A 27965-nucleotide genomic window follows, 5' to 3' on the forward strand; every position below is an offset into this window, starting at 1 on the left:
CTCTGCACTCAGGAATTACTTCTGGTGGTGCTCAGAGGACCATATAGGATGCTGGGAATCGAACTCGGGTAGGCGTGTGCAAGGCAAACGTCCTAACCGCTGTGCTATCTCTCCAGCCCCCAGAGTAGCATTTTAATAAGGGGACTAGACCTAGAGACTACGAGTCTGTCCCTAAACTGTGAGCTCCTATCAATATACTTGATACCCAAGAGAAAGGTAAAACTTACCAAGCTGTAATGATGAATATACCTTTATTTCACAAACAGCACAATCCCACATAGACAAAAGTACTTATATCACTCTCATGATCCATTCCAGTACTTCCCTACTGAGAACCCTGCAGATTATTTGATTAAAAATCATACAAAATGTTCCAAGAGAAATTGATGTAGTTGTTTTAACAATAGATTTCCTCTTTATTATTTTTTCAATAGACTTATTGACAAGAGAGCACATGGAGCAGACCACACTTACGGTTTCAAGCCATAATTAACTTATCAGCCACCAAGAACTCCAAAAGGAAAATGAGGGCATTGTGGAAATTAGGCTTTTTAAAAAATTAATTTATTTTAAGCACTGTGGTTGACAATACTGTTAATGGTAAGATTTCACCTCCACTGGAGTACCCACTTCCCACCATGACTGTCCTTTCCCAGAATTTCAGTTCCACCATTTGTGTGAGCAAGGGAAGATGCCAGAGACAACAATGCTGATCAGTGAACATTGTTTACTGGGAACACAGTTCAAAGACTCAACTGTGGTTACCTCGAGGTCATGTCCTACGCAAAATATATATAGGCGATCTCATGGTATGAAGGTAGTGTGCATATGCATACATATATTTATGCTGACTCCAATGGGAGACAAAACATTTTTCCTCTATTGCAAGAGAAAGCGGAACCTAGCCATGCTACTTTGGCTAGCTCTTTTTCCTGTGTTGCCTCATGTGTGCAGCAATTGAACCAGCTATTTCTGCATTCTTCTTGTTCTGGCCAAAATAATCTAGAAATTCACCATCTGGTCCAATTAAGTACATTATTATTGTATGATCCACCTGCAGACAAAAAAAAAATCACCAAAGTTAGTCACTTATTTTTCTGAATTAATGCCACAGTCAACTAAGAGAACTTCGTATCAGTACATAGGGAACCTTCCCAGCATCTCTTATTTTTGGAATAGCCTAAGGTTATCCATAAATCCATTGGACAAATTATCTAAAATCTCCTCCTTTGCTCCTAAAATTTAAACTGTTGCTTGATATGTTAGTTAGAACTTTTAAATTCTTAAAGTTTAATGTGTTGGGGATAAACTGAGCTACCAGGGTGAGCCCAAGTAGATTGTACTACAGACAGGAACATTTTCCCCCTTCAAGCTGCCTTCAGAAAATAATTTCTGTATATTGAAAGAGGCAGTTTTTCCTTCTCTCACAGAAGCCTGGCTGGTCTTTGACATGCAGATCTCAGGTGTCAGCCAGGCCTGACCTTTGATATTGTAAATTGTAGGCTCTGGCCCAGCCTAGTCTTTGGGATGTAGATTTCAGGTGCTGCCTAGTTTGTAATTGACATGTAGCTCCTGTGGCAGCCCAGCCTTGTCTTTGGGATGTAAATCCAAGTGCTTTTAGCTCAAGGAAGGTTTCAGTTTTGGTTTTGTATCTTCTGGAGGCCTAGATTACTGGCCTGCAGATACAAGGAAATAATGTTGCCTCAATGTTCTTCCTGTAACATCTTTTGGTGCCTTTAATGACATCAATGTATTGCGCCCTTTAGAAGTGCCATGATTAATAAAAGGAGATCCAGGAGGCCCTCTGCCTTTGCTAAGAGCCAGAGAAGAGACTTAGTCCCCCATGAGACACATTTCTTCTGTGTGCAATGGTCACGCAACATTAATGCTTTGCATACCAGTTCACACATCTGTTAGGAAAGTATCTACTTTTGTACTAAAGAGATAATAAAGCAGTTGAGGTATTTGGAATGCTCATGTGACACTTGCTCAATCCCAGACAAGGACAGTTCCCAGACCCTGGCAAGGTGCAGCTCAATCAGTGCTTCCTCTAACTGCTTTTAGCAAGTAGTTGCTGCTGAGTTGAATGTAACAGGTAAGGCTAATGGAATAGTATTTTTACAAAAATTTACATTCATAAAATAATTTCACCCCTGAGGGGATTATCACTTGAATTAAAAGTATTGGTGAGAAATTAACAAATATCTGAGTGTCCTACTTTGCTTTAGGAAGAACGGGTTTTCCATTACTGTTTAAATTTGTTTTTGTTTTTTGGGCAAGAGACTCTCTTGCCCGCACACCTGGCTGTCTCCCCCGGGGCCCCTCGGAGGGGGCTCCAGCTTCCCTCCCCACCCTGAGCAGAGCTCCTGGCGGCTGAAGACCACTGGAACCTAGCTACAGCCTGCTCGAGGCCCCTCTCCACACGTTCGGACACGCCTCAAGCATGAAGGTACCGGCAGAGGAACCCAGGTGTGTGTAATCCCATCAACGGCCAACATCCAGAGACTGAAAAGCAAGCTCCCAGAAGCTGTATCTTGTAGCCTACTTCTCCCTCTGGGAGAAACTGGGAAGCTTCTGAGAGTTTCCTGCCCACATGGGCAGGACAGCCTTGCAAGCTTCCCTTGGTGTATCCATATGCTAAATCCAGTAACCAGCTGGATCCCATTCCCCTGACCCTGAAAGAGCCTCCAGTGCGACATCATTGGGAGGGCCAAGCTTGAGAGAGACTTCTAAGATCTCAGGGAAAGGACGAATGGAGAGGCTACTGAGGCCGCTCGAGAAATCGACGATTAACAGGGATTTCGTGATTTGTGATTTTTTGGGCAACAATTGAAATGCTTAAGAACTAAACCTGGGTCTCCCAGATGCAAAGCAATGGCTCCAGCCCTCTGACTTATCCACCTGGTTAGATGTTTTGCAATACCCTCCAGAAAACTGCCAATTGTTTTTTTTTTTTTTTTCTTTTTGGGTCATGCCTGGCAATGCACAGGGGCTACTCCTGGCTCTGCACTTAGGAATTACCCCTGGCAGTGCTCAGGGGACCATATGGGATGCTGGGAATCGAGCCTGGGTCGACCACGTGCAAGGCAAACGCCCTACCCACTGTGCTATTGGCCCTACCCACTGTGCTCCAGCCCCTGCCAAATGTTTTTTTTTTTTTTAAGGAGTGAAAGTTTAATAAACCAAAGTTGATTTGTTGTCTGATGCACTTAATACTGTCGATATTTGGGGCAACTATTTTTTTCAGGTTTTCCACAAAATGACATTAATAGCACCTCTGTCACTGTCATCTCATTGCTCATCGATTTGTTCGAGCGGGCACCAGTAACGTCTCTCATTGAGACTTATTGTTACTGTTTTTGGCATATTCAATACGCATGGGTAGCTTGCCAGGCTCTGCCATGCGGGCTCCATACTCTCAGTAGCTTGCCGGGCTCTCCGAGAGGGGTGGAAGAATCGAACTCGGGTCGGCTGCGTGAAAGGTGAATGCCCAAAAATAACAGACAAAAAAAGTGAAAAAAACCTTAATATCTTATTTTCACAATGCAGCAAGCTCAAACCCTTGTTATTCCTTTGCTTCAAAATAGCTACTAGTTGATACAGGTGAGTGGCATTGCCATATATCCAAAACATGTAACAAAACTACAAAGCTGCAACCTCTGAAACACTGTATTGTACTTGGGGATAGGGTGGGAATTGGGGAGGGGATGGAATACGGGAACACTGGTAGAGAGAAGTTGACACACTAGTGGATGGATTGGTGCTGAATTATTGGTGCTAGATTTATGCCTAAAACTCAATTATCAATAACTTTGTAAATCATAGTTCTTTAAATAAAAAGTGAAATAAATAGGATACTGTAGGATAACATAGCCTCAGGTAGTTTAGGTTTATTGGGTTACTCCCGTTACAGTGCTCCTATTCCTCTTTATTTGTAGCTTCTTTCTTAGTGTTCTGTTGACTTGTAAATAATGTTTTTCTCTTCTCCTTGAGTCCTTTGCATAGTTTATTCATAGCAAGTCCTTTTTGTATGGACACAGGAAGACTTAACAAATGTTATGCTTTTGTAACCTGGGAGTCATTTGACTCTACATGATATTTTCCTCCAGGGCATCTGTTCTCTTGACCTAAGCCTCAGCTGCCCTTACTTCCTAGCACCCCCAAAGCAGGGTCCCGACGGGGGACAAGAAGGACCCAGGGCAAGCGGTGAGTTGTATGCCACCCTGGCATCGAGATGGGCCTAGCCAAAGTGCCTAATGCTGAACTATAAGTTAAGAGCTTGATCATGGACAAATGCTGTCATGATCCAGTGATAACTTGTATCTCTTGCTATGTCCATACAAAAACAACTAGTATTAAGATGTTAAGTGTTTGGACTAAGAAAAAGAAAAAAAAAACAACCTTAAGAGTCAGGAAGGGTTTTGGAATGCCCTGCCCTCAGGAAGGGCTTTCTTATGTTGATTTTGCTACCTGGCTGGGTGTAGCCTAGAAGGCAAGGTGGGAGAGAGAAGGAGGAGGAGACAGAGAAGTGAGGAGAGGAGGAGGTTGATCCAGAGAGAGGTCGGAGCTGGGAGTGTGGGAGATGAGAAAGATGGAAGATTGAATAAACGGTAACTAATCAGCAACCAGCTTGGTCCTCGGTCTTCCTTCGCCTGTCCTTGACCACCGGCCGTCCCGATCCAGTCCACACACTGCGGTTCCAGGGCACCGAATGTGGGCGGTGAGAGAGAGCCGCCCGGAGAGCGCTCGAGTGCACTCGCCCCAATCGGCGAGCTTTAGTTTTTTACAGGATACCAGTAATTTTAAACTAGTCTAAAACTTATTATTCATGGATCAAATGTAAGCATTTCTATTTGCAAATATATCTGGCAATGAGTCCTTAGCCAGATAAGGAGACAAACTAGAATTTTCAAATTATGTTGACTGGCTTCCAGTAATCCTCTATCAACAGACTAAATGGCAAAAGATTAGATATTAAGGATTAGATTTAACCACTACATAAACCTAAACAGTATCCTGTGACCAGGTATTTAAAATTTTTCACCTCCATTTTACCATCTTCAACCTGCTACTTTCTCTCATACATTCTTTTACTAAACAAACCATTACATCTTTACATACTGGAGGACACTCTCCAAAGTCCGATCACAAATAACTTTAAAAAAATGCAGCTAACGTCTTCAAATCCCAACATTTTAGAACAAGTCTAATGCCCAGAGCCAAATTTTTTTTAAAAATTCAGTACAAAGATTTACAACTCTGGAGGAATAACCTATCTGAAAAAGAACCAAGTTTCAGTATGATATAAAGTTCCTAAAAGTGACCCCTACAGTTAGACAAATAACGTTGGAAAACAGACAGGGTGACTGAATGATTTGGGATCCTAAAAGAACAAAGCCACTCACTCAGCAAAGGAGGAAGCCGCTTTACAACTATGGGATCTCATATCAGAGGGACTTTTGAGTGATGACAGAATGAGGGTACTGCAGTACAAGTTAGTAGTGGTTTCTGATGCAGTGTTGCCAACAATGTGGTTTATCTATTCCTCACCTTGTGGTGGCAGTGCACATGCCATTGATGGATTCTCTTTGCTACTGTATCATTTCTGAGACATTACTGGCACCCACTCAAGCAAATCGATGAGCAACAGGCAGTGACACAGTGATACTATATCATTTGGTAAATACTGTGTTTAATGGGCCTTCAGGCCTCATCTGAAAAGAAAAGTTGGCTGATAGGTGTTTTTTTATGACAATTTATTTCCACTCCTGATAAAACTAGCTGGAATGTTTTTTTCTTCTATTTAGCTGATTAAGTCTTTTGAGAATTGCAACTAGTTTCTTCTGCATTTTGTTTTTGGCCTAGAAGGCTTACTTCCCTTTTTAAAACTGGAAAATATTCTATATCCTTGCCATTCAGAGGTGGTCAATCTATACGACTAATTCCCTTCCAAATTCAAGTTGCTTTCCTAGCTGCAAGGCCAATGATAACTCTCTAAGGGGGTTTCTTTCCAGACATTACTCCTTTTTGGGTCATACTATTCTTACCAAATCCAGCATTCTGTTGGATTCTCCAGAGGACTCCCATTCTGAATTGCCTGGCACCAATTTGCTACAATCTTCTAGTTAGTCTTGAAAAGTTCTGTTTCCTTTCTTCCATTTGATTATGTCATCCAGAAACATAACAAATTTATCAAAGTTCTCATTTATTTGGATTTATGGCAGAGACAAAAGGGTTCCAGTGTCCCCATTAACTGGGTACCCAAACTTGTTCATGAGTAGAGAACTTGTACTGCAGCTGAACAGTTGCCAGGGAAAGCCAGAATTCCTAAGTTTTAAAATATATAAATTACGGCATAATATTTAGTTCTAACTAAATATCCAACAGAATATTTTTCTCTTCTAAAAAAGTTTTGTACACTACTCAAAACAACTCCATCTGAAGCAACTCATCTGAGGCTAGGAAGTGATCTTAAATCCATTTTCCTGACAAAGTTCTTAAAATGCCTTAATTCTAATTTAAACATACATAAGTCAATATTTAAAGATTTTTTAGTTACATCTTTCAATAAAATCCAATTTTAACTGGGCAGAAGACTTGGCACTTAAGTCCTAGGAATTTATTGCATATGTGATTGCTATCTGAGAAGCTAAAAATAAAAACAAGAGTCGGGCCCGTGCTCGGCTCCGGCCGGCCGGGTTTTCGGCCCGGGCGCCCATGCCCCTGCAGAGCCGGTGGATGTGGAACAAGCGGGAACCAGAGACAGCTTTAGGAATTGGGGTTCCAGCAAGTGCCTGCACCCATGTATGGAGACTGTGAATTAAGCCTTTGCCCCACGCCGGCTAACGGAGGAAATATGTAATTTCTGGCAGAATTTTCCCAGGACTTTATACAGAAATCCAAAACCGCGCGGACGCGGCCGCGTCCGCGCGACTTAACATTTATAATTGTCATCAATGTGAAAGGGTTCCATTTGAACAGGTCAGACTTGGGGGGGAAACTCCAAATAATAACAGTAAGTTTTTGTTGAAATATTGAAGGTTCTTAATGTAACAGCCACCTCTGGACTATGAGCTAAGCAAAAGCCCCACGCTGGCCAACGTGGCGTGGAGTACACCATACTATGAGGCGCAGGAAGGGGGATGAGGGGGAAAAATTAAAAAAAAAAAAAAAAATGGAAAAGGAAAAAGAGAAAAAAAAGAGAGAGAGAGTTATGTCAACTATAGTGAGTTTTGTGTTGAATTATGGAATGTAATCAAGGTAAAGAAAAAATGAAGTGAAATTCATTAGTTATACAGCAGGGGGTAGGGGGTGGGGGCGGGGGGTAAACTGGGGTTTCTGGTGGTGGAATTTGGGCACTGGTGAAGGGATGGGTGTTTGAATATTGTATAACTGACATATAAACCTGAGAACTTTGTAACTTTCCACATGGTGATTTAATAAAAATTTAAAAAAAAAAAAATAAATAAAAAAAAAATAAAAACAAGAATGTGCACACATATTTTGAAATGGAAACAGCCAATAAACATACCTGAATACCTATTACCTTTCTGGGGCTAAACTGTTGTGAGGACAATCCCAGCAGTGCTGAATTCAGGTAATGTGGTTAAAGAGTGAATTTAGAACTTCACACATGAAGATTAGGTACTTGTATCACTTTAGTGACATTCCTATTGGTTTTTCTCTTTCTTTTTTTAAATATACATACCATCACTCAAAAAAAAAAAAGCAAATGGAAAGAAACATTTGTCTATACATGAGAAAGAAATGTATATAGAGATCACACAGCTGGTAATTTCCTGTCTTGGAATACTTTAGTGCAGGAGTCTGTTTCTCCACACATTTGAGATACAAGTCCTAATTATGTCTCAAGTTTGCTCTTCAAGCTTTACTCCATAGTTTTTCTTCCTATCCCTTTTTTCTCTCTTTCCTTTATACAATAGAATTTAGTGTGCTGGATTAATTTATTAAGTGCTCATAACATTACTTACTAATAATTTAAAATATATGTAAAATTTGTCAGTAGCTTTAAAAGCACATTCCCTCTTTTCCAATTATTTTTACTATATTTCAAATTTACCATGAACAAATGAAAAATGGCACCAAAGTATACAGTATGTACGTATTTATTTTATTATGAAGGAAAACAAGTACATTTTTCTTTAGGTTTGAATTTATATATATAGCTTTTTTGGGTCTCTCCTGGCTCTGCACTCAGGAATTACCCCGGCAGTGCTCAGGGGACCATATGGGATGCTGGGAATAGAACCTGGGTCAGCCGCATGCAAGGCAAATGCCCTACCCGCTGTGCTATCACTCCAGCCCCTGAATTTATATTTTTAAAAATATATTGTAATAAGTATATACATAATGTCTTATATATACACACAACTTGCATGTTTAGCTTTCAGTGGAATTCCAAATATCTGACATGCCTGGTCAATATGTATCTGAAGGCTTCTACTAGTACTGAAAGCGAAGCTTACTTCTGGTGCTGTTTCAGATTAAGAAAACCTCATTCAGCCTTTAAGGCACTTCAACATTCACTGCAGGTCCTTATATCTTAATGAAAGTCTCTCATTCATCTGTGACCTCAAGGGAAAGAATACTAATCAAACACCTTGGAAGATGGAGTATGTCTCCCCCTACTGGTTGATAATGCAATAAACTCAGAGGTATGTATAACAAATGCAGCTGCTTATCAAATGATCAAACTTTCCAATGATTTACTTTTGTCACTAAGAGATGTTCAAGAGATCCAGGGGCCCCTCACAAATTCTTGGTCAATCTGGTGCATGATTCAGCACAGGAAACTATAGATGCATTGCTGCTTGAGCCCCCGTAGTACCAGGGATCACTTAGGGCACTGTAAGAAGTCTCGGGGGCTATGAGTGCTACACACAGCAAAGCTAAGACTGTGGTACTGGGTTCTGGACTCAGGTCAAAAATGTCCCGACAAATGTACAATGGTGGAGGGATGGGTGTTGGAATACTGTATGTCCAATCATGAACAGCTCTGTTTTCTCTCACAGTGATTCAATAAAGTTGAATGTGTTCAAAAACACTGAAACAGAAAAATAATGTCCCAGGCACAGACTCTAAGGGCTATCTGATCTCCTGGCCCCTCAAAAATATTCTTAAGGTCAGTATTTTTCAACAAGATGTCTAGGATGTGTACTAGAAGAACACACACAAAGTGCAAAACATCACTGTGTCACTGTCATCCCATTGCTCATCTATTTGCTTGAGCGGGCACCAGTAACGTCTCCATTGTGAGACTTGTTACTGCTTTTGGCATATCGAATACGCCACGGGTAGCTTGTCAAGCTCTGCCGTGCAGGCAAGATACTCTTGGTAGCTTGCTGGGCTCTCCGAGAGGGGTGGAGAAATCAAATCCAGGTCAGCCACGTGCAAGGTGAACGCCCTACCCGCTGCAGTATCACTCCAGCCCGGTGCAAAACATACAAGTGATAAAGAAGTAAGCCTTGGGTTAGAGCAATAGTACAAAAGGGCACTTGCTTTTCACATGACGAACCGGCACCACATATGAACCCCCCCATGCCCAAAGGAGTGATCCCTGAGGCACAACCAGGAGTAAATCCTGAACACCACTAGTGTGGCCGGAAAATTTAAAAAAAAAAAAAAAAAAAAACCACACACACACACAAACAAAAACTAGAGAAAAAGTAAACCATACGGGAAAATCTACCTTCTTATAGCTTTCTTCATTTTCTTGCTCAGAATTCTTATTCAACTCCAAAATGTATTTTTCCATGGCCTAATACTACTTCTCAAAAGAAGCTATTTCTTGTACTTCTTCACTGGAGATAGAGTAAATATGGTTTTTAATTAACATAAGCTATACCTGTAAGTGACAACTTCTCCAACTTCAACCTGGAGTACAAGAATTCAGTCTACTGAATTAATTACTTGATACTGCCCTGTAATTCTGTTGTTTCTGTTTGGCTTAGGGACCATACTTGGCTGTGCTCAAGGACTACTCCCTGATCTGTACTTGAGTGTTCCCTCTAGCATTGCACAGGGGACAACATAGTGCTGCAGATCAAACCCAGGCCTCCTTCATGTGCTCAGCTCACTGAGCAATTTCTCTGGCTCCGCCTTCTAATTTTATGTGCTACTACGAAAAATCAAATAGGAAATTCAATTTTAACAACATCAAATACAAATTAAATAAATATCCTTGGGGCTGGAGCGATAGCACAGCTGGTAGGGCGTCTGCATTGCACGTGACCAACCTGGGTTCGATTCCCAGCATCTCATATGGTCCCTTGAGCACCGCCAGGAGTTAATTCCTGAGTGCATGAGCCAGGAGTAACCCCTGTGCATTGCTGGTGTAACCCCCCCCAAAAAAATATATATATCCTTAAAATTTTTATTTCTACTACCATTTTAAATATCCCAATTGCTTTATTTTTTGAGGGAAGGTGTTGGGCCCACACCTGACAGTGCACAAGGCTTACTCCTGGTTAGGAGCTCCAACTATTCATGGTATTGCTTGCGGGACATGTGCACCGCGACTGAATCGTGTTTGACTAAGTATAAGAGACAGCAAATTGTACTCTCTCTGGCCCTTTAAGTATCTCCAATTCTTAAGGAATTTTCAATAATCTCAGGTCATCTTCCACCTCTGACGCCAGATGCCAATTAGGAGTCCTATGAATGCCTGAGAACCCATGAGTCTACCTTCTTATAGCTTTCTGTAAGAAATACAAATTTGAGGGCATTTACTTACTATGTAGTCCTCATCTTCATCCTTGGGCCCAGGGCTGTAATAAACTCTATATGCTCTGGCGACCTGATCTATCTCTCCTTTGGTCCCAGTCAGGCCAACCAGTTTGGGAGAAAACTCTAAAATAAAAAATTAAAAAAAATTTGAAAGTGAAAAAAGAGGGGAAAATTAAATACACCACAAACACATTCTTACCTTTAAAAAGTGTCATCATCAAGCAGCTCTATTTAATGTTTTTTGACTTTCTTTTGATTTGAACGGTATGAAATTCCTACAGAACTAATAGAATTCTCCTTTATTAAAAACAAATTCACTGTCATTGTCATCCGTTGCTCATCCACTTGCTCGAGTGGGCACCAGTAACGTCTCCATTGTGAGACTAGTTGTTACTGTTTTGGGCATATTGAATATACCACAGGTAGCTTGTCAGGCTCTGCCGTGTGGACGGGATACTCTCAGTAACTTGCTGGGCTCTCCGAGATGGGGGAGGAATCGAACCCAGGTAGGCTGCATGCAAGGCAAACGCCCTACCCGCTGTGCTATTGCTCCAGCCCACAGTAATGCTTAATACACTCACTGAATTCTTTTTTCGCTTATTATAAATGAAAGTGATAGAGAACACAGTTTTCCTTTTGTTATATGCAGTATGTGGCTTGAACCTGGGTCAGCTGTTTATAAAGCAAGTGCCTTCCCTGCTATACTATCTCTCTAGCTCTTTCTTCAAACCATTGATTTTTAAGACACAAATATAACACAAAACTTATATGATCAAATTTTTACTTTCATTACATCTTTCAGGTGGAAAAACCTGAATCCAAAGAAATTAAGCAATAGGTCCAAACTCTTAAGAACTTAACTATTCACTCAATTTAGTATTTACCCTAATCTACCATAACTTAGTATTATAAAACCTTTTAATGTTTTTCAACTTGTTGAGGTGTCCGAATTGAAATTCTTACGGTGATGGTTATAAAAATGTTTCTATCATTAGATTTTGAAATGCATGCCATGAGTTGAGCTAGAATGTAATACTTCCAGAATGTGTTTGTCAAAGGGTTGGTATAGAGCTGGAAAAAGCAAAGAGTTCCATAGTTGCATTAAACTAATTCCAAATTCAATAATTCCTGTAACATTTAAAAGCACTGCACCAGGAACTGAAAAATCATTGTTTTTACCCTATTGCTGAGCTAACTCACTGGTCCTGAAACAATTTTTCATTTCTCTGCACAAATACCTTCTATCCTATTTCACAAGGCAGTATAAGGTTCAACTATAACTGGATCCCTCACAAAAATTTCTACAATATATAAAAATAAACATAAGCTATGATTAGTAAAACATACCTTTCACATAATTTGCGATGGCTTCTTTTGTATCCCTCTCTGGATCAATAGTGATGAATAGTGGAGTTAAATTTGGCAAAGTAGGAATACTATCTGAAAGGAAGTTCTGAGTTAGTAATCACATCTAAATAGAAAGACAAAGAAAACCAGCAATTATGATATAGTAAGTTTACACTAAAGTGTCAAGAAAATAAAGTGACGTCTGACACTGATGTCAGTTGATGGGGAAGGGGTAGCACAGCCTCTAGAAAGAGCAAATTCCTTGGTCACTAACCTAACAAGTGTCTATACCAGAAGTATACACGGCCAATATTGTCACCTGGCCCACATATTATCTCTTAATCCAACTCATGTTTATAGTCCTCACCCTGCCACACCTCAGAGAAGGGCAAAGTATTCCTTCTCACTGCACCAATGAATGCTGCTGACTAAGTTCCATATCACACCATAGCCTTTCCAGTCTAACCATCACAGTCACCAGAGAACGGGCAAGGGCAGTGTCATAACGTAAGGTATAATGAATAAAAGGATCCAATGAGGAGTTAATGGAAACCCAGAATACATGTACCTTTTCAGCACTCTAACATGGATCATGAAGAGCTTTGGTGGGGAAATAGTAAGAATCACATAAGAATCACAGCAATAAACCAATCTATAGCTGATTTGAAAAACCTCAATGCCTCCAAACTCTTATTGTGACCTCTAGTCCACTTTTTCCTTTTCTTCCCCACTTTACACTACTTAGCTGTGTTTTCCAATCAAAGGTCAGAGAATTGTTCTCATTAGTTAATTATCTATTTCCTTATTCTCTTTCTCTATATACTAGATGAGTGATATTAGCCAGTATTCAGTCTCTCTCTGACACAATTCACTTCACATCACAACCTCTAGTTCCAAGTTGCAGCAGATGGCAAGAGTTCATCTTTTTTTATGTAAGGTTGAGATTTTATGTCATTGCAAATTAAATTTTGAAATGATTTGATATTCAAATTATTTTTGAAATAATTCTGAAGTAAAATCAAATAATAATAGTTTATTTAACAGCAATACAAGAATGTAAAAATAAAACACAACATTATAAGAAAATATATTTTCATGGTTTTCATACCTATTTCATCCACAACTTGAATCATTTTTTCTAGTTCTTCTGGGCAAACATCAGGGCAATGAGTGAAACCAAAATATATCAACACCCATTGTCCCAGGTAATCTTTATCAGTTTTAGGTTCTCCAAGATGAGTTGTGAGGGAAAATGGGCCGCCAAGTAAAGGTTTTCCAATGCTTCGCTGCCTTTGCCTTTCCAATCCTTAAAGAGACAAGAATACACAGACACACACACAAGATAAGTCAATCTAACTGGACATTGTATCTGTAATCTGCCCGGTATAAGGTAAATACTGTACTTTGGAAGCACAAAGTATAGAAGAAATCACCAGTTTTTAAGATGCTCACAAAACTTTTAAGGAAAGCACTGAGCAATAAAACAAAAATAAATGCTGTGGTATGCAGAAAGAACTTCACAAAAATAGTAGTAAAAATAGTTGTTATATTTAAATATTCCCTGCCTGCCCCCAAAGAAGGGATAAATGGTAATATTAGGGCTTGGGTAGAAATGACCTCAAAACACTTCCCAGAAATAAGAAATAACTCAAGGGGACAGAATGATAGTACAGTGGGTAAAGTGTTTGCGTGCGGCCAACCCGGGTTCAATTCCCAGCATCCCATATGGTCCCCCAAGCCAGGAATAATTCCGGAGTGCAAAGCCAAGAGTTACCCCTGAGCATCACCAGATGTGACCCCAAAAAGCCAAAAAACCAAAAAAAAAAACTCAAAAAGAATACAGAAAGCATATATTAAAAGTAAACAAATACTATTAAAAGGTTCCTACTGATTAACCTGGAACAATATGAGCATCCAAATTCACTGAAAATAAAGGAAGCCATGAATTCATTCTGGCATAAACAGAGTTTGATGAAAAATAAAATATCTGTAACAGTAATATGTAATATTTACACTAAATAAAGATGCATCACAAAATACAAATTACACTTTGGTGGCAAAGTCTGATCCATAGCACCTTAATCAAAACACCAAAATAAATGGTATGAGACAAACTGGAATCATGTCACATCTGTCTCTATCCAATGAGAACACAGTATCATTTTTGTGACATTCCAGCTGAAAATAAAATAACCTGAATCTAATTGTAAGAGAATATCAGAAAAATGTAAACTGATGGGTAATTTTACAAATTACTCATTTATAATGTTCAAAAATGTCACCCAAAGACCGATAAAGTTATAGGTTGAAGAAAACTAAGGAATATGCAAAAAATGTGTCTAAAGGTAGTAATATATAAATATCAATTTCTCATTTTTAACCACTTTACTTCAGTTATGTTGGAGAATGTCCTTGTTTATAAAAAATAAAGTATTGGGAGAGACGGCAGGTAAATTTCTAAATTAATGTCAAGAGAATGTTGCATATTCTATAATTGTCTTTGTCACTTCTTTCCCAGGTTCAGTTTTCTTCATGAGGCTAAGGGATCTAAATTGCTTAGTAGAATATGAAAATTTTATCAATAGACACTCCATACCATAAAATACAAATTATGTATATGCCAATAGAGATTATATTGCATCAGTTCTATAGGCTATGAATTCTCATTCTCAGATTTAAGCATCCCTTGCAAATGACATCAAAAGAGATAAAAGTTTGAAACATATTTTTGCAAAACTTTGTTGAGAACTTTTAAACCAAATCCTACAGTCCTGAAATACTAATGTATTTCTTATGAATAAGGAATTTGTACATGAAGAAGTGCTAATTTAGACCAACGTTAGCTGTTTCACAGCATGCCAGGCTCTCCCCGCTTCTGGTCTGAGGCCTTTCCCTCTACTGACTCAGTCAGTAATAAGCACTAGGAATCCCCACAAATTCCAAAGGTCTTTGGTCTTAAAAATACCCTGAACTTCCCTTCGGCTTAGCAGAACCTGACCTAGTACAATCATTTCTGTGTAATTGCCTGCAATGACTGAACCCATTTTAGCCATGTTTGTGTCCTCCAACTTTGTAATGCCCACATACAAATCTGTCTGTGATGTCTTTTAGTATTGTTGAACAGTGATATCTAGATTGAATTCTGAACTAGAAAAGTCATTAATGGAAAAGTAAATGAAATACAAATAAAGCTTATTGTTAGTAGTATTGAACCAATTTTAACCATTCTGAAAAGTGAACCATGGGTCATACAAGTTGTTACAATGAGAAGACCCTAAGAGAAAGGTATAAATAAACTATGCCATCTCTACGACTCTATTAAATACAGATTTATATCAAGATACAGTTTTTTTCTTTAAAAAAAGAAAAGCTAGTTCATAGCCAGGAGGGATATTACTCAGGGGTGACAGGTGTATCTACTTACTCTCAGTCTTTTCTTTCTTGAGGTACTTCATTCCAGCCAATACAGCTCCTCCAACAGCAAATGTAATCGCTAAAGATTTCCAAGAAACAGGCTACTGGGGCAGAAAAGTGAAAAAACAAAAATAAAAAGAAAACATTTAACCATGTTTAACTTATTACAGTACTTTTAAGCATAAAGACAAGCCTTGATCTTATTAAATGTATAAAATGCTTCACATTACCATCTTTCAAGAGGTGAAAATTCTGGCTGTGGTTCCTGCCTAGCATGCACTGATTCCAGTCCCAAGTCCCCAGCCCTTCTCCTGGGCAGCCCTTTACTGTCTCATAGCACTGTCACCTGGGTGGCCTGGACGCGCAGAACAGGTCGGCGGCCTGAGCACCAAGCCATGAGTCCTCAGGTCTTTGTGCTGAGCCGCTGACCCCGTTTCTGTGGAGCTCCTAGCACGGGCGGTTAACAAGGGCACCTATTTCCAGGAGAAAGCTCCCGTTTCTTTTTCATGTAGTAAGGGGACTCGAAGCTCAAGCAGCGAGCTACTAACACGCATCTCTAACCCCAAATGCCGATTTAAACTCTATGCTGATATTAAAAACACAAGTAAAGCATGGTGATCAACCTACACCTGCCTTCCTGAAGAAAATCTGAGTGAAAGAGACGTCTAAATGCGAAGTCCCTACACGAGGCATTGCTTCGTCGCTGAAACACTGCATCTACCGCACTCTGCACCAGCCCGCCAGCCCGAGGTTCCGCTCCTCGGCAGCCCTGCTCCTACTCCGGGTCGGAGACGGCCGCAAGAAACCAAAGGGAAAAGCAGGTCCAGACAGGGAAGAAACGCGGCGCACCCAGCGGGCGCCACGTGTTTCCCCGACTCCGACAGACACCGACCCTCAGAGAGAAGGCTAGTGGGAGCCCTGACGCGCGCAGCCGGCCACGCGCACCCGGAGGGGCAGGACCCCCTCACTGGGCGGCCCTGAGGGAGCGGGACGCTCCACCGCGCACACCCTCCAGCCGCGCCCTGAGGGAGCGGGACACACTCCTGGGCGGCCGGGAACCCAGACGCGGGTCACTCACCCCGGGCTTGGAGGGTCCCCTGGGCCGTCCCGACGGCGGTGGCGAGTCTGTGCCCAGGGAGCGGCAGCAGGGCCGCGCCGCCCACGCCGCCCCTTCTCGCCGCGCGAACCAGGCTCTGGCGGCGGCCTGCCTGGGCCCCCACAGCCCGAAACGGCAGGGCAAGAGGCAGAACCGCGCGACACTCGGAGACGGCATGGTACGACCGGACAGCGGAAGCCGCGCCGCCGCGGCCGGCCCCCGACTTCCGGCGCCGCTTCCGCGCTTTCCGGAAATCGGGAGGACTCTCTATTGGCTTGGCTCGCTGGTGGCGCCGCCGCCGAGGAGGAACTCTCTATCCATTCGGCTCGCTGGTGGCGCCGCCGCGGCTCCGGAGCCGGCGCGATAGGGGGAAGCTTTATCGGCTTGGCTCGCTGGTAAGCTCGGCCGCCCTCTCTAGCCGCTCGGCTCGCTGGTGGCTCCGGCGCTGGCGGGGCGGAGGGCTCCTCTAGCCGCCCGGCTCGCTGGTGGCTCCGGCGCTGGCGGGGCGGAGGGCTCCTCTAGCCGCCCGGCTCGCTGGTGGCTCCGGCGCTGGCGGGGCGGAGGGCTCCTCTAGCCGCCCGGCTCGCTGGTGGCTCCGGCGCTGGCGGGGCGGAGGGCTCCTCTAGCCGCCCGGCTCGCTGGTGGCCCCGGCGCTGGCGGGTGGAGGGCTCCTCTAGCCGCCCGGCTCGCTGGTGGCCCCGGCGCTGGCGGGGCGGAGGGCTCCTCTAGCCGCCCGGCTCGCTGGTGGCTCCGGCGCTGGCGGGGCGGAGGGCTCCTCTAGCCGCCCGGCTCGCTGGTGGCTCCGGCGCTGGCGGGGCGGAGGGCTCCTCTAGCCGCCCGGCTCGCTGGTGGCTCCGGCGCTGGCGGGGCGGAGGGCTCCTCTAGCCGCCCGGCTCGCTGGTGGCTCCGGCGCTGGCGGGGCGGAGGGCTCCTCTAGCCGCCCGGCTCGCTGGTGGCTCCGGCGCTGGCGGGGCGGAGGGCTCCTCTAGCCGCCCGGCTCGCTGGTGGCTCCGGCGCTGGCGGGGCGGAGGGCTCCTCTAGCCGCCCGGCTCGCTGGTGGCGCGGTTTCCGGAGCTGGCGCGGTAGGTGCCCGCTGGGTCGGGCACGGGTGCGGTGGGGAGCGGGCGGGCCTCCGTGTGTGGCTGGCCCGGGACTGGCCTCAAGAGTCTCGGCCCCGCCACCTCCGAGCCGGCCCTGCAGACCCTGGGGTGACTCGCGCTCGGGGAGCCGAGAACGTCACGGGTCGGAGCGGGCAGCGCCGTCCCCAGAGGCGCCCGGACCGTCCCGCAGCCCGGGCCCCCCCGGAGTGTCTCCGCCGCTCCCCCCCCCGGACTGTCCCTGCCGGCCTCCACGGACTGTCCCCGCCGCCCCCCCCGACTGTCCCCGCCGACCCCCGGACTGTCCCCGCCGGCCTCCCCGGACTGTGCCCCCCGCCCCTCCCCGCCGCCCGGACTGTCCCCGCCGCCCCCCGGACTGTCCCCGCCGGCCTCCCGGCCTCCCCGCACAGCCCCGAGCGGCCAGGCGCTGGACACAGCCTTCCGAGGCTGTCCCCGCCCGACTGTCCCCGCTCTTCCCTCTCCCCGGCGGGGTCTTGGGTCCTGCCCCCCGCAGAGTTTGCCTTGTTTCTCACGGGTGGGCGCTGGACAACCGTTTTCTCCCGCGCTAGGAGGACCAGCCCCGACTGCTTCTCGTATCCAGTTGGCTGCATGATGAAATCTTTAAAGGAAAAATCTGAAATGGAACATTTTTTGTGTCTGAAAGGCCTTGAGCTGGAGTTAACATCATTAAGAAGTGTGTGTGTGTGTGTGTGTGTGTGTGTGTGTGTGTGTTCACATAAAGCCACCTGCAAGGCCAGTCTTCCGGAAACTTGACATTTTCTGCAATAACTGACTGGACTTTAGGGGACTTTCCTACCCAACTCCTTTTTGAACCGCATTGATAGCGCCGGTCATAATGATTCCGAAAAACACGCATCATTTTTCTTTTCTTTAAAAGAAAATCTTTCTTGTCACTCATTTTGAAAACAGTTCCAGGTGACCTTGTCTCCCAGATTACAGTCACCGGTCCTCTCTCCCCGCACCCGGCCCTCCTCCAGCTTGGCTGGGTTTGGGAACACCCAGGAGTGCTCAGAGCTGAGTCTCACCTCTGCTCAGGGCTTACGCCTGGCTCTCTAGCTAGATCCGTGTATGTGAAGGCCTTAACCTTTGGACTATCTCTCTGGTACTAAACGAGTTATTTTAATAAAAGGCTGAAATAAGAAGCAGTGGGTGGTTTGGAACTAAAGAATTGTAACATAGGATGCACAGTTACAGTTCTTAGCTATATAGAATTATATCCTCTGGCAAAAGCCCTTTGTCCTTAGTACTTGTGATCAGAATGTCCATCCTACATTCTCAAACGGTGGTTTCCAAAACAGTTGCTGTTTGACCTAATTCAAATAAACCAGCAACAAAGTCACCATGATGACTTTGAACCTGCACTGTAGCACTGTCATCCAGTTGTTTATCAGTTTGCTCCAGCGGACACCAGTAACATCTCCATTATGAGACTTGTTACTGTTTTTGGCATATCGAATACACCACGAGCAGCTTGCCAGGCTCTGCCCTGCAGGCGGTTTACTCTTGGTAGCTTGCTGGGCTCTCCAAGAGGGACAGAAGAATTGAACCCGGGTCGGCCCTGTGCAAGGCAAATGCCCTACCTGCTGTGCTTTTGAACCTATTTTTATTTATTTTATTGTAGTTTAGGTATGCTTGGTGTACAAAGTCATTGCACCTCCACCACCACCTGAGTGCTGAAGAATTTATGTCTCTTCTAGTTTGCCTCTTTTCGCCAGTTCCATAGCAGTGACCTTGCAGTCAAGGGGTTCTACTCATCAGTTTTAGAAATGACCTAGATGACAGATGTTTTTAGAATGAAGGGTTCCCTAATTACTCCTAAAAGGCTCCATTTATATTTGATCCTTAGACAAGAAAAACATACTTGGTCACTCATGACCGAATATATTTTTCTTATATAGATAGATTTGGTCTTTAATAAAGTTCCTGGGTTACGGTTAAAAAGAAAAACCTTGTAATATCCTCAGCAATGATAATGATGTATCTTGTTAATTTGCAAGGGGGGCTTTTAGAAAACACATAAGGATAAGATCTGTCCACCAACTGCTCTAACAAATTCAGTCTGAGGAGTGAGTAGTGGGAACCTCTGATTGGTAGCCAGTTACTCAGACAAGTATTAATTTGGGTTTTTGACTGGCATCTGAAGTCTTAAATACAGGAGGTCACGAGAAATTAGATCTACATGTATTTGGTCAGAAACACAGGGGAACAGCCTGAGCTTCTGACTGGCAGACGGAGGGGAAGGTATTGGGGAATTGAACGCAAGACTTAAATAACTTGTTGTTCTTTCTGGGAGGTTAAGGGACAATTAAGTTTTAATTATTGGCAGTTCTACTGTGACAGTAATTGATTTTTGCTGTGTGGAAGCCTCTGCGCATAGGGTCAAGAAACTCAACAAAATGCAGCTTCCCGATGTCAGAGCGGTTAGAGTGCTCACCTTGCGTGTGGCCCACAGCGATTCCTGAATGCAGAACTATGAATAACCTGGCCGTCGCTGAGTGTGGCCCAAAAAAATAAAACGAAAATCAAAAGCAGGTGTTTTATTGCTATAGGATGAATTTCAAATAACATCTGGGGCTAATTTCATGAACACATTAAACTTTAATCTTAAAAGATATCTAAACAGTTAACTTATTACTACTATTGAGCACTAAAATCACCACATTTAATTGTAATTTATAGACTTGTTAAAAGAGACTTGGATAATTTGTGATACTCTATCAGTGAGTGATAAGGCAGATAACATTTTATAATTGCCATAGCTTGAGGCTTTTTTCAACTAGGACAGGTAACTTTTAAGTTTGTGTCACTTTCCGGGCACTGTACTTTGTTTGCTTTATCATCAGACTCACTAGACTCCTGCCCCACGTTCCTGGCCTCAAATATTTCCTGCCTTTCACTGCAAAATTTAGCACTGTAAGTTTCAACACATTATTCCTCCTTGTCTTCCTGCAGCCAGGTTTTGTTCACCCATCCCTTTCCTAAAACATTTCTGACTAGACTTTGCGCATTTCTCTATTGCAGTAGTTGCCCTTACCAAGCTTCTAAGTAATGACCACACTTTTTTGCTTATCACTTTTTCTCCCTTTGACAGGAGTGTGAAGGAATCGTTCTTTTAATTTTTTTCAGTCTCCCTTCATCATAGATGCTGGAGGGCTTCCAGTTATAATTTCCACAGAATGTTTTCAGTGCCATGTTGTTGCCAATTTTCAGAAACGCTGCATCCCTGGGTCATGTCTTTCTGTTGTCAAATACACTAGCAGGGACTGGGGAATAATACAGGGGTTAGGGCTTATGGCTCGTCAGCACCTGGCTCAGGATGAGTCTTAGCACTACATGGTCCCCCAAACAACACAGCCCTGGAGATCCCTAAGCACCACATCCAAGACCCCGCCTTCAAGCCCCGCCATGGCAGGGCACAGGCAGAGTTGTGTTGTCTCAGGAGGCATGGGTCCCATCCCTTTTAATACCTGGTTCCTCCAAGCTCTGCCAGGAGAAGCTCCCCAGCACTGAGTTGGGAGTAGCCCATGGGCACCATTGATACAGCCCCTGAACAAAATAAATCACTGCTAGGGGCCCGGAATGATAGTACAGTGGGTAAGGTTCTATTTCAGGCATCCCACATGGGCTGGGTATGGCCTCAAAACAAAAACTCACTAATGCCTAAGATGATTTTCGAAAAATGCTGTCTGTTTATATTGTATGTGACTTTATGTAGGAAATTTATTTTATTTTATTTTTGCTTTTTGGGTCATACCTTGCAATGCTTAGGGGTTACTCCTGGCTCTACACTCAGGAATTACTCCTGGTGGTGCTCAGGGGACCATATAGGATGCTTTGGGATATGGGATATACACACACACACACACAAAGTACCATGATGTACAATACTGCTAATGATAGTTTCATGTATACCATCAGTATTCCAGTATCACACCCTCAACCAGTGTCCACTTCCTTCAACATTAGTATCAAAATTTTCATAGAGACCGCCGAGATGTGATCCCGGGGGCCGCACGCATGTGCGGCCTCTCCGCAGCTGTACAAGCGTGAATCCAGACCCAGCAAAACCTCTTTCGGTGTGAGCAACTCCTCGCAGAATGCCTCCAGCCTGAGAACTAAGCCTCGGCCCTGTGCCCGCCCGGGAGGGGAAAGGTATTTCTCTCTCTCGCCTCCTTCTCTCCGGGGATGAAGGGCGCGGTGGCCACCATATTAAGACGACCACAGATGGGATTTACGACAAAAACTGCAGCAAAAGGACACGAGGGTGCTCTTGGGAAGGTGGGAGGCACCGGCCCCTCCCACCGCCGAGATGTGATCCCGGGGGCCGCACGCATGTGCGGCCTCTCCACAGCTGCACAAGCGTGAATCCAGACCCAGCAAAACCTCTTTCGGCATGGGCAACTCCTCGCAGAATGCCTCCAGCCTGAGAACTAAGCCTCGGCCCCGTGCCCGCCCAGGAGGGGAAAGGTATTTCTCTCTCTCGCCTCCTTCTCTCCAGGGATGAAGGGCGCGGTGGCCGCCATATTAAGACGACCACAGATTGGGTTTTCAAGCCTGCAATTATCTAATATCTGGAAGAAATCTCCCTCGACTTCTTGTTAAAGTACAGAAATTCAAAACTGCGCGCTAGCGGCCACGCGACCTTATTTGTCTTCACAGTAGGTCTGAATCTAGTGGGGTACTCCTAACAACAATAGTGAGGTTTGTGTTGAAATATTGAATGTAACCAAATTAAACAGAAAGTAAAATGAAACTTATCAGTTACAAGTTAGGGGGTGGGGGGGCGGGATGGGAGGTGTACTGTGTGGGTTTTTTTTTTTTTTTTTTTGGTGGTGGTATATGGGCACTGGTGAAGGGATGGTTGTTTCAGCATTGTATAACTGAGACCTAAGCCCGAAAGCATTGTAATCTTCCACACGGTGATTTAATAAAATAAAATAAAATTAAAAAAAAAAATTCATAGAATTGTTTTCATATTTATGAAGAAGGCACAAATGTATAGTGTGTATCTAAGCTACTGAATATTTCTTTAAAAACTCAATCTGATGTTACTAGATTCTGACTACTAATAGGAGAATAATTTGAAAATTGATAGGTTTTATCTATTTTACAGATGAGAATCTGAAAAATACTGAAGATTTGGTAATTTTGACTTAAAATTATCACACCTGAAAGCCCTTGTACCCTTCTTTACATCATGCTACCTTTTGAATTAATTTTTAAGCTTAATATTAACTTTACTGTTTTCTTCAGTCCATTTAGGAAATTAAGAAATTTACAACTTGTTTCTCTTTTCTTACTACAGTTGAAAATTATGGATGATAAGCTTAATCCTGAAACCCAAAATGAGAATTCAGAAGTTCTCTTCTCCTTTGGAGTCATAGCAGATATTCAATATGCTGATTTAGAAGATGGCTATAATTTCTACAGAAACAGACGGAGATACTACAGACAGAGTCTTCTTCACTTACAGAGTGCTATTGACCACTGGAATAAAGAAAGCAGCACACCATGTTGTGTACTTCAGCTTGGCGACATCATTGATGGATATAATGCACAGTTTAATGCATCAGAAAGCTCATTAGAACTCGTTATGAACACATTCCAAACGCTGAAAGTTCCTGTTCACCACACGTGGGGAAATCATGAATTCTATAACTTTAGCAGAGACTATTTAACAAACTCTAAACTTAACACAAAGTTTCTAGAAGACCACATTGAACAACATCCTGAGACTGTGCCCTCAGAAAATTATTATGCTTATCATTTTGTACCATTCCCAAAATTCCGGTTCATTTTACTTGATAGTTATGACTTAAGTATTCTGGGTGTGGAGCCATCTTCTCCAAAGTATCAGCAATGTCTGAAGATACTGAAGGAGCACAACCCAAATACAGAATTGAATAGTCCTCAAGGTGAATTATTTCTTTGAGCTGAAAATCTAGTATATGTCTTTAAATTCTCCAGCTACTTTTTATTCAGCAGGAAGAGGAACTATAAGTTAAAATTATATTGTTGCTGTTATTCAGGGTCAGGATTTTTTACAAGCCTCGTGACAAGTGGATTGGCTACTGTTGGTTCGAGAGTTATTTAACAGCAGAATATCTGTTCTGCCCATGGACTTTTTTTAGTTAGCAACTCAGAAGGTGTAAGCAGTACTGGCATTATCACATTTTTTTATTGGTGGAGTGGAGGGACCAAAAGAGGTATGTACTCAGAACAGATAATAAGTGAAATAGAAACAAAATTATTTTCATAGTAATAACGATACCAAGAAAATAAAGTAATGAAGCAAAAGAGATCTGGGGAAATATCTTAGTTTAGGTGGTCAGAGATAACCAGCGATTTCTGCACAGAAGAAAACTTGTAAGCTGTGTGACTGGAGTCATCCTTGGTAAGGAGCAGGGGGCAGAGTATTTGAAAAACAGGAAAAAGCAAATGCAAAATGCCTAATGAAATAGAACTCAGACATTACTAAAGAATGCAGAAAAGGACAAGTAGAATAGAAATGAACCTACTATGCATTTTTCAGTGTAGTCGGAAGCTAATGAAATAAGCAGAGTAATGTCAAATTGAGTGATAAGGTGAGAATTGCATGTTGCTTCAAATTTTTAGGGTAAATTTAAAATTTTAAAATTTTAATTTGCTTAAGTCTTTCTACAGTGTTCCCATGTTGGCTAAATTTGAATGCCTTAGTGAAGGAAAATATGACATTTAATAATTTTAACTTGTTAATTCATTTCAGGACTTACTGAGACCCAGTTTGTCCAGTTCAATGGTGGATTCAGCCAAGAGCAGCTTAAGTGGTTGAATGACGTTCTTACGTTCTCTGACACAAATCAAGAAAAGGTAGTCATTGTCAGTAAGTATTGGAGTGATTGACTACACACTGACCACTAGCTTTTGTGCTTTGTTTTTGGCCCACACCCACCTGTGTTCAGCACTTAATTCTATTTCTGTGCTCAGTGATCACTCTTGACAGCTATATGTCTATATGTGTTGCTAGGGACAGAACCCAAGTTGGCCACAGGCAAGGCAAGGCTCTTACCTACTGAATTATCTCTCTGGTCCCTTTACTAACTTTTTTTAAATGGAAAAAGTTATAGTTTAAAGCATTCTAACAATATACTATGTATAGTCGAGAAGCGATATGTATAGTATACTATATACAATGTACTATATATAGTATAACAATATACTATAACAATATACTCTTTCTATAAAATAAATACTTACTTGAAAATTTTTATTGAAAAGCTACCTGTATATACTTAAGGTTAATATATAAGGTTTTGTCAGGAACTGTAAAACAAACTTTTTGCCAAATATTCGAGCCTGTAGAAATTCTACTCAGTTTATATGGTAATAATTAGTTTAGAAGTTCATTCCAGGCCTTGTGCCAAACCTTAAGATTATGAGACCTATCTGTCAGTCATTGCCACCACACAGCATAGACGACAATGCAAAGCTGGTTTAACAGAGACAAGGTTAGAGATTCAGCTGGCAGTAAGCACTTCAGTACTATAACTATGCCTGCTTTGTAACTTCATTGAAATAAGGTTTATATTTTATTGTGTCATTTTTGAGACATGTATTACCATCAGAGATGTAGAAATCTGCAGGTGCTTAAAATAAATTCAGATGTGGGTATGTGCATATGCACACATATATCAGGAACTGAATTTGGATTTGTGATGTGTCTAGTGTCCTAGGGATCAGACTGATACAGCATATACAAGACTAGACTTGGGATCGTACAAGAGGGGATGCCATTTTGGCATAGCTTATTTTGGCATTTAGCTACACGATCAGACAAATCTTGAATGTAAAACTACAGTTTTTAACACTTGTCTACTGTGAGAATTCTTCAAAAGGATAGTTGATAACATGTAATTTTGCTACTATATATAAATGTATTTATTACTGATCTTTCACTGATATGATACAAACATGAAATAGGAGCGTTTCTGCTTCTATTGAAATAGCTAAAAAAGCCTGTAAAATATAGAGGTGTTTTTCTGGGACATGGTATTATGTAAATGGTGTGACACTATTTGGGTTTACAATAAGTTATCTTTAAAACTGGGATACTTCTTGTGTCTGATTTTCAGTTTTTCACTAACTTTGTTTCTATAGAGAAGACTAGAACTAGAGATTGTGTAGTCATTCCACTTAATTTTGCAGGAAACTGAGAGCAAAGAGATTAAATTTCGTATCTAAAAACTGTACAGCTGACAACTGAAATCAGAATCCACGTTTTATGTCTCAGTTCCCTTTCCTACCCTTACTTCATGTTCTTCCCAATACTTGTTAGATATTATTAAATAGCTCTCACATCAATGGAGATGTTGAACAGTTTGGACATCTGACAAATTCGAATATAGGTTTAGGTTATATCTGTAAGTGCGGAAGTTGAGAGAGTAAATTACTAAGATCTTACTGAATCATTAGGTATAAGAAGTGAAGCTAATAGACCATGCATAAACACTTGTAATAAGACTGAAGAAATAAGAACTGCACAGGAAAGTGAGGATTAGTTACCATTGAGTATAGAGGAAAACTAAGAGTACAGCCTTGAAAAATTGGTGATACTCTCGAACTAAAGTCTAAATGTATAAGTCACTTTTTGTCTCAGGTGCTACAGGAATTTGGTCAGTGAATCTGTATGGCACCTAGACTTAGAACATCACCCAGTTTCTTTGGACTGACTCATCCTTGACAGCTTCAGAGCATGAAGAGTAGGTGGGCAGGGGGGTGAGGAGATGTGGATGGTAAACTCAAATACATGATTTATTCTAGCTTTTTTTCCTGCTTTCATCAACTAGTGTCACAGATTGAGAGGCACAGAGAAAAAGAAAGTGATGAAATAGGGAGAAGCAAGAACCAGTGTAGTGCCTGCCTGCACTTCGTAGTAAAATGGAATCAGGAATTCAGAGCTCTTGTGGTTCTACTTCCAGTGTATCTGCTGTGAAATCTACTATATATCACTGGCTTTAACTCAGTTTTCAGATCTGTAAATGGGCTATTCTCTGTCTTGAGCTCATGGAGGTAATTGGAGGGGAGAGAGACCCAAGTGGTACTCAGGAAGCCCAGGGCCCCTCCCCAACCATCCTTGGCGTTCCTGGACAGTGAAAGAGAAGGCTTGCTGCATAGCCGGGGTTTACTCAGACACCCCAGGAGGGAAAGTTGGAGGCTGTAAGGACAAGTGATGCTCAGCAGTTAGACTAGTTGTGAATAAACTGGCCAGCCACACAGTGCCTTAACCCCTGTAGTAAACCCTTGTACTCTCTCTGGCCCCGTGGTCCATTCTTAGGCTTTTACTTAGTATTTCTTATATTTCAGGACGGTAAGCGGTATTCCAATCCAACATCTCCCCCTGCCCGACTCCCTTTGCAGACTGTTCTGCACAGGAGGTCCTTGGTTTCCTTGGTGTTTAAGCATCTCGTACAAATCTTAGGGCTTCTGCCTCTAGCGTGGCCTCACTTATGTATGTGCGCAGTCTCATCCTTCTCTGTGTGCTCCAGACATGGCTGTAGGTTACCTAGGTCATATTTGTGGATGACTCTTTCTGCTCCCAGTCCATTTGGATAACGAAGCTGCAATATACATTCTGCCCCCCTCCCCCCAACTACTAGTTTGTAGTCATTTCTTTCGGTGAAAGATCATTTTCTTACTTGGCTTCTAACGCTTCTTTCTTTTTTTACTAGGCCACATTCCCATTTATCCAGAGGCCTCCGATACCGTGTGCCTGGCCTGGAATTACAGAGATGCCCTAGAAGTGATTCAGTCTCACACATCCGTGGTGTGTGTTTTTGCGGGTCATACTCATGATGGTGGCTACTCTGTGGATCCTTGTGGTGTGCACCATGTCGACTTAGAAGGGGTTATTGAAACAGCTCCAGACAGCCAGGCTTTTGGTACAGTCTATGTTTATTCTGACAAAATGATATTAAAAGGGAAAGGCAGGGTTCCAGACAGAATTATGAATTATAAGAAGGAAAATGGTCCTGATTTCATTGTTAACTAATCTTTTTTATATAGCAAAATGTATTTTTGGTCACCGTGAATTAGCTCATAAAATATTCTGAAATGACATTTTTTGATAATGTATCCAGTGCCGAATATTAGAAGCAAAATGACTGAAAGTGGCATGAATAAATCAGCAGGGAAGGGAAGCTGTGAGGTGGGACAGGGACCAGTCTTCAAAATTAAAAATGTTCTTTTAAAGTTTATTTTAACTTTTT

At 42.6% G+C, this 27965-nt stretch overlaps 2 protein-coding genes and 1 pseudogene across 3 annotated transcripts; 1 reads left to right on the top strand and 2 right to left on the bottom strand.

The window, feature by feature from the left end:
• Positions 1 to 542: 542 nt before the first annotated feature.
• On the bottom strand, positions 543 to 16914 carry LOC101544142 (protein SCO1 homolog, mitochondrial). The gene is made up of 6 exons (XM_004603896.2): positions 16586 to 16914; positions 15518 to 15608; positions 13202 to 13399; positions 12094 to 12186; positions 10754 to 10869; positions 543 to 1054 (listed from the first exon to the last, which is right to left on the bottom strand). The coding sequence occupies exons 1-6, from the start codon at positions 16778 to 16780 to the stop codon at positions 920 to 922; spliced, it is 828 nt and encodes a 275-aa protein (XP_004603953.2). The 5' UTR covers positions 16781 to 16914; the 3' UTR covers positions 543 to 919.
• On the bottom strand, positions 5693 to 6209 carry LOC105942772 (UAP56-interacting factor-like; annotated as a pseudogene).
• ADPRM (ADP-ribose/CDP-alcohol diphosphatase, manganese dependent) lies at positions 16866 to 27947 on the top strand. Of its 2 annotated transcripts, none has more exons than XM_055141892.1 (4): positions 16866 to 16998; positions 23027 to 23636; positions 24467 to 24583; positions 27429 to 27946. In XM_055141892.1, exons 2-4 carry the CDS (start codon positions 23036 to 23038, stop codon positions 27746 to 27748), a joined length of 1038 nt encoding a protein of 345 aa, XP_054997867.1. In that variant the 5' UTR covers positions 16866 to 16998; positions 23027 to 23035; the 3' UTR covers positions 27749 to 27946. The 2 variants fall into 2 exon arrangements, with proteins under 2 accessions (XP_054997867.1, XP_054997866.1); XM_055141891.1 differs by lacking the exon at positions 16866 to 16998 and adding an exon at positions 17525 to 17685 and having other exon boundaries at positions 27429 to 27947.
• Positions 27948 to 27965: the final 18 nt, after the last annotated feature.

Source organism: Sorex araneus, chromosome 6, assembly GCF_027595985.1.
Source record: "Sorex araneus isolate mSorAra2 chromosome 6, mSorAra2.pri, whole genome shotgun sequence".
Taxonomy (NCBI): Eukaryota; Metazoa; Chordata; class Mammalia; order Eulipotyphla; family Soricidae; genus Sorex; species Sorex araneus.